Source organism: Chiloscyllium plagiosum, chromosome 24 (assembly GCF_004010195.1).
Source record: "Chiloscyllium plagiosum isolate BGI_BamShark_2017 chromosome 24, ASM401019v2, whole genome shotgun sequence".
NCBI lineage: Eukaryota > Metazoa > Chordata > Chondrichthyes > Orectolobiformes > Hemiscylliidae > Chiloscyllium > Chiloscyllium plagiosum.
In genome coordinates this window covers 2,598,533-2,605,502 of record NC_057733.1, presented here as the reverse complement: position 1 = coordinate 2,605,502, position 6,970 = coordinate 2,598,533, and the positions used below count along the sequence as shown (strand labels likewise).

Sequence of the window (6,970 nt, the reverse complement as noted above, 5' to 3'; positions counted from 1 at the left end):
CAGGGTTGAGAGATAGATGGGAGGGGTCTGTGGCTAGGGACAAGGTAGCAAAGAATACAATGGATGGATGGGGGATGAAAGTGATAGGTCAGAGAGAAGGGTGGGGGAAGGTAGCAAAGAGTACAATGGGTAAATGGGGTGGGGATGAAGGTGATAGTTAAGAGAGGAGGGTGGCGTGGATAGGTGGAAAGGAAGATAGGCAGGTAGGACAGGTCATGGGAACGGTGCTGAGCTGGAAGGCTGGACCTGAGGTGAGGTGGGGGAAGGGGAAATGAGGAAGAAAATGTGGCTGTGGTAGCGAGTCTGTTTCAGGACATGGTTGAAGAGCTAATTTCCTGTGTGCCTGATCTGAACAAATTGCTTCATGCTTTGTGTTAAATTGCTGCCTATGATTTTGCACCTTAATCAGTTGTAAGAAATGGGTCTTTTTGTATCTTTAAAATCTGTGGACTGCAAGGAGAAAAAAATGTTTGTAAAAAACTGGGATTTACCAGGAATGGCTGTATAATTTCACAGCGAGGAATTTGACTGTAAACCTACTGTGAAGTCTTTTTTTGAGACAATGGTTCCTGCAAAATCGAGATTGTTAGGAACGTAGCATTTGTTCACAAGAGAAGTTAATTAGTTCTCAGCTAACTGAGCTGGTTGGAACTGGAAACAAGTTGCAGAGACACAGACACAGAGAGAGAGAAAGACACTGAAGTATGTGCAGTCACCCTCCCCAGCAGAAGCTGCCTGTTCTCTGCAGTACACCTGGAAGAAAAGTATACCTTTCCTGCAGCAATTGCCATGAGCTGAGTTTTGAATTGATAAATCAGAGACACTTTCCAAGGGAATCAGTCACTTTGTACTTCTAACAAACCAGCATAAAGTTAACTGAACACTAAGGGCTTGGCTAGCCGAAGATGGATCATCTTGATATCAGAATTGGGAAGCAAAGGTCTTTGAATTGACTTGCCAATTTTTTTTTTTCCTTTGCCAATAATTAATTCTGTGTGTGTACGGGAGTGGTGGTGGTGGTGGGGGAGGGGGTATATAACATAGTTACAACTTTAGTAAGTAGTGTTATATGCCAATGGCTTATATCTCTTTAGCTGGAGCCAGTGTCTAATTACAAACAATAAATGATCATTTGTGTTTTGTGCAGAAACCCGATTCCTGCTTTGTGGCAACCTTGGTCTGAAAGACAGGTAAATTAGGGCATGGCGCATCCCTTAAAACAAAACCTTTAACAAGTTAAGTCCTCGAAATTAGGATAAACTTATATAGGACACTTGTTAGACCTCATTTAGTGTACTGTGTACAGTTCTGGGTGACACATTTAGAAAGAATGTGAACACATTGGATAGAGTGCAGAAGAGGTTTGCAGGAATGGTTGCAGGGATGAGGCACTGAAGTTTGAGGGAAGTTTGGAAAAGATCCTTCTACTATCCTGCTATTTCTTGATTCAGCTCAGATTTGTTGAGATAATCTTCATTTATTTGGTTCATAAAGCCAAGCGAAAACTCTGTGTTGCCCTAAATTTGTGGATCAAAGAAAACGAATAAATGTAAGTTTGAACATGCATTTGCTCTCCTTTGCTCAGCATCACAATCACAACATTACCAGGGTGGAGTCAGGAAAACTGTGTTTACCATTCCAATGTTCACCTTGCCAAAGAATCGGAGTGAATACAGCAGCCTGTTGGACAAGAGAGATATTTATGGTTGTAGCATCAAACTTAAAAGTATTTAATTGTGTTTAGTCATGTGAACGTTTAAAATTTTGTTTCTGGTAATTACTGATCACTCATTATTCAGCAACTAAAACTAATAAACATATTCAAGCGAGCAAACACAGGGTCATGCTTCTTTCTAATTACTGTAAACAGATTTGTTTCGCATTTAAATTTAGGCCAGTGCTTATCCTAATTATTTAGAGGGAATCTGTACAGAGGGTCATGGGCTAGTTTGAGGTAGACAGGAAGTGAGTGGATGATTTCAATGTCAAGGGGGAATGATGTAAGCTGCTCACAGTTGGAGAAGATGGGGCTGGCATTCTACTAAGCAAAGGAGCTAGCCTTTTCCTTGCTCTCCAGGATGACTCTGGAACAGGAGGCGGGGCTGGAACTGGACGGGGAAAGGCGATCATGTTTTCTTTGCAAAAAGATAGTTACTTGTAAAATATTTAAAATTACACTCCAAAACATTTCAAATTGTACATTATCTAAAGTGCAACAAAAGAAAACTTCTCTATTGAGCGTGTTACACTCTGAGCTGCCTTAATTTGCTATAAATGTGACATTAACAATATACATTCAGTGACTGGCATACAGCGCAAGACGATACCAATCCAATAAGATACCAAGCCCTTGGTTTACCATGACTGAAAGGTCTTAGACAGTGACCTTTCTCCAATGCACTTTTACACTGGCTGCTCCAAACTCTGGTGCATCCCTCAGCACACTGTTCTGAACGTTGGAGTGCGTCCGTCACGGACAACTCATTTCACTGGAAAACCAGCAAGTTTCGGAGAGACCAAAGAGTGTGTTTCACTGAGTCGATGGTCCTCCAGGTACAGTGGATGTTTGCCTTGCTGAGTGTCCATGGGAACAGCCTATAGAGCACACAGTCACCAAGTTCCTCAGAATGACCTTCTACCACTGCATTTACCTTCAGACCTTCTCTATTAAGACACATTCCAGAAGGAGGTGTGCAACGGTCTCTTCACCACCGCAGCTGTCTTGAGGGCAGTGCATGGTGACGCACAGAATCTGGCCAAGCATAAACAATCTGACAGGGAGTCGCCTTCTCACCATCAGCGTGGAAACTTCTTGGTGCTGGTCATGAGGCATTCTACCAAACGACTTTGATACTTTGCTCAGGGAACCACCTGACAGGATCTACCATCTTCTCTTCCCACAGAGCCTTGAGAAGATCGCATGAGAAAACAGAAGCATTCCATGGCAATATGACCAAAGCTAAGGATCCACACACAAAGCTTGATGCAGCTACACACAAAGGTGGCTATCGGGATGAAAGAGGGGATCAATAATACTTTAATAAAACATATTAATTCAGATGATCAAACCAGATGTAGTGGGATTAGAGGATGGTTAATCAGGCTGGATGCAAACCCAGGTATGACACAGCTTGCAAGCAGTGATTCACATCGTGGGTGGCATGAAGGCTGGGGTGAGAGTCTGTAATGTCCTCACCTGTCTTCCCGCAAACCGTCTTCTTTCATTACTTTGTTTGATTTGTTATCGCATTGGAGCTTGAAGTTAGGGATCTCTTTTTGCATCAGTTGCAGATGAGGCAGCATGGGTCCATACACTGTACCATCGTGCCACTTCCAGCGAATCATCTCGAAACTTAAAGGCTTTCCTCGAAGTTTCTGTAAAACTGTTTGTGCCTGGAGCCAAACACAGAAAAGGAGGTGAGAAGTCTGTGGTGAGAAAACGAGGATACTTTTCACTCACATTTCACTGAATGATCAACTGAACTGAAAAAGGGTCACCAATGTCAAATGTTAACTCTTTCCTTTCCACAGATGCTGCCAGCCCTGTGGCGTTTCTGCAGCAATTTCTATTTTGGATGTTTTTTTGAGTTAGCCAAGCTGTTAACTAGTTGAAACCTTAACGATTTAGAAACTATATCAGTGACATGAATGGACATCTAAATGTGTGACAGCTAAATTTGATGACGACAGGTCAGAAGGTAAATTGTCAAGAGGAGCTAGAGAGTTTGCAAAGAGATATAGATAGATTGAGTGCAATGTGGGAAAATGTGAACTTGTTCACTTTGGCAGGAAGAGTAGAAAAACAGAACTTAATTTAAAAAAGGAGAGAGATTACACAAATGAGGTGCAAAGTGGTCTGGGCATGTTGGTACATGAATCAGCAAAAAGCTACATGCAGGTACAGCACATTATGGTGAGACAAATAGTATGTTGGCATTATTGCAAAGGTAATGGATATCAAAATAGGGAAATTTTACTGAAACTCTGGTTAGACCACATCTGAAGTATCATATACATTTTGGATCTTTCTTATAAAAGAGGATACAAACGCATTCAAAGCCGTTCAGGGAGGATTCACTTGACTTTATTCCTAGGATGAGGGGCTTATCCTATGAAGAAATGTTGAACAGATTAGGCCCATGGGTTGGCATAGTGACTCAGTGGTTAGCATTGCTACCTCACATCACCAGAGACCCAGGTTAGATTCCAGCCTCAGGTGACTGTGTGGAGTTTGCATATTCTGCGGGTGTAAGACTATAAGACCATAAGACATAGGAGTGGAAGTAAGGCCATTCGGCCCATCGAGTCCACTCCGCCATTCAATCATGGCTGATGGGCATTTCAACTCCACTTACCCGCATTCTCCCCGTATGTGTCTATGTGGGTTTCCTCTGGATGCTCCAGTTTCCTCAGATTAAGTGGAATGGCCTTGCTAAATTGCCCACAGTGCCCAGGGATATGCTGCCTAGGTGGATTAGCCATGGGAAATGCAGGATAACAGGGTTAGGACATGGGAGTGGGTCTAGGTGGGACACTCTTCAGATGTTCGGTATGGACTTGATGGGCCGAATGGTCTGCTTCCATTCTGGAGAGATTCTATGATTCTATGCCTCTGGATCTTAGAAGAATAAAAGGTGATTATACTTAAACAAAAATTCTGAGTGCACAGGATAGAGTGAATCTGGGAAGATGTTTCCTCTTGTATGGGAGACTGGAATTGGGGGCATGGTTTAAGAACAAAAAGTCTCCCTTTTAAGACAGAAGCAAGGAGCAATTTCTTCTCTCTGTGGAATGTTAGTTTATGGAATTCTCTTCTCTAGAAAATAGTGGAAGCTGGGCTCTTATAATTATTCAAGGGAGAGTTAAATATATTCCTATTAGGAAAGGGAGTCAAGGAACAGTGGGGGTTGAGGTCACAATCAGACCAATGTCCTTACTGGCTGGCACAGCAGGCTGGAAAGGCTGAATGGCCTACTCCTGCTAAGTCCAATGGTTCGACCTTACATAGTCTGAGTGGGATACTCTTAGGTAGTCAGTGCAGACTTGTTGGGCCAAATGGCCTGTTTCCACACTGTGGGGATTCTATGATAATAAGTAAAGGCTATGGTCGACTCAAGGTCTGACTATGTATTGCCAGTGAGTACACTGGTATTTTACCTCTCCTCTCTGAGCATTTCGCAATGAAATCCCATTGATTCCATCAATAATGTCCCCAACATAGACACATTCATCTGCTTCAGCTTGACTTCCCGCAATCACCTCCGATACAAAAACACGCCTGTCAGTGTATCTGAAAGAAAAGGCCAACTGTCAATAAGCCTGTAATTTGATACCTGATTTCCAATTACAGATCCCTTTGGAAATATCCATATCACTACAGAGTTTATTGCTTGGAGCAGCAGACATTTCCTCCAACGATATATTAAGAATACTGAAGGCATTGAAGGTAGCTGGGAGTGGAATAGGTAGATGAAGGTGGGGAAGAAGGTGATAGGTCAGAGAGGAGGGTGCAGCAGATAGATGGGTTTGGTGATGGACAGGCCAAGAGGGCAGTGCTGAGTTGGAGGCTTGGAGCTGGGATAAAATGGACGGAGGGAAAAGGAGGAAACTGGTGAAATCCACATTAATCCTGTGTGGTTGCAGGGTCTCAAGGTGGAAGATGAGGCATTCTTCCCCACAGAAGGCTTTCGGTGGTTAGGGCTTGGCGATGGAGGCGGCCCAGAACTTGCAAATAACTCTATGACTATGTCCTTGGTGGAGTGAGAGGGGGAGTTGAAGTGTTCAGTCACGGGGCGCTGGGGTTGGTTGGTGCAAATGACCCAGAGATGTGGATCGTTTCAGAGAACAAGGTGATGTCCTTCTCCCCAATGTAGAGGAGACCACATCGGGTGCAACGGATACAGTAGGTGACATTTGTGGAGGTACAGGTAAACTTCTGTCAGATGTGAAAGGAAACATAACTTTCTGCCGTCAAAAACTCAGGCAAGCTGTGGCTCTTTTCTCGAGAAAGGTGAAGGCAGTGGAGCGACTGCATAGAAATCTTAATTGTGAAGATGTAAAAAAAGATGTTTCCATTTGTAAGGGAGTGCAAAAGTGAATGAAGTCAGTCACTAATAAATCCAGTAACAAATTCAAAGAAACTTTATGCAGGGTGTGGGTAGAATATAGAGAGTCAGATGAATATTGATGCAATTGATGACTGGCATGGACCAATGGACCTAAGGGTATTTTTCTGTGCAGTAGAAAACTCTTATCAATTGTGGGTAGAGTGTCATGTTAATAGGGCCAGCTGGGGAAGCCATAGTGTGCGAAGGGTAGGATGCCAGCGCAATAGGGGGTATAGGACCAGGTAAGTAGGGGTAGCAGGTGAGTCAAACGACAAGTGGGAAAGGAATAAGGTGCCAGGATGTATGGTAAGTTGATGCAGTGTTGAGAGTAAGTTGGCATGGGTAGAATTCGGATCTGGGGAAACAGGATGTCAGGGATTCTGGTAACGACAGGGAGTAGGGTTGGGTTCATCGGTAGGGATTGGGGTAGGGTGGGGTGGGATACAAAGTAATCACTTAGGTTCTGTAATGTCTCTATTTCTCATTATTAATTCTCCTCATTCTGCTGAATGGAGCTACATACATTTAAGCCAAACATTTCTTAAGTACATATAGAAGCTTTTTTTTAAAAACTAGATTGCATTTGTGTTCTTTTCTTCCTGTCATTTTTAATTTCTTGGTCTTTCTTTGTTATATTCTAAAATCTTCCAATCCTCAGATTTATTACTATTTCTGACTACTTTAAATGTTTTAATCTTATACAATGCTTAACTTTCTTCATCAGCCACAGTTGACTGACCATTTGCATCTTGAAAGAATGTATAGTTGCTGTGAGCCATGTAACAGCTCATCATAGAATCCCTACAGGGTGGAAGCAGGTTATTCAGCCCATTGGGTCCACACTGACACTCCGAAGAGCATCC

At 42.9% G+C, this 6,970-nt stretch overlaps 1 protein-coding gene across 4 annotated transcripts in view; it reads right to left on the bottom strand.

Moving 5' to 3' along the window:
- The window catches only part of si:ch211-250n8.1, a 73,899-nt gene that overhangs the window by 23,188 nt on the left and 43,741 nt on the right, over positions 1-6,970 (bottom strand). For all 4 annotated transcript variants that reach the window (XM_043714291.1, XM_043714293.1, XM_043714292.1 and 1 more), the window contains 3 exons: positions 5,158-5,290; positions 3,197-3,393; positions 1,635-1,680 (listed from right to left, as the gene is read on the bottom strand). In XM_043714291.1, the coding sequence (XP_043570226.1) occupies positions 1,635-1,680; positions 3,197-3,393; positions 5,158-5,290 (376 nt within the window). The remainder of the gene's footprint in view (positions 1-1,634; positions 1,681-3,196; positions 3,394-5,157; positions 5,291-6,970) is intronic.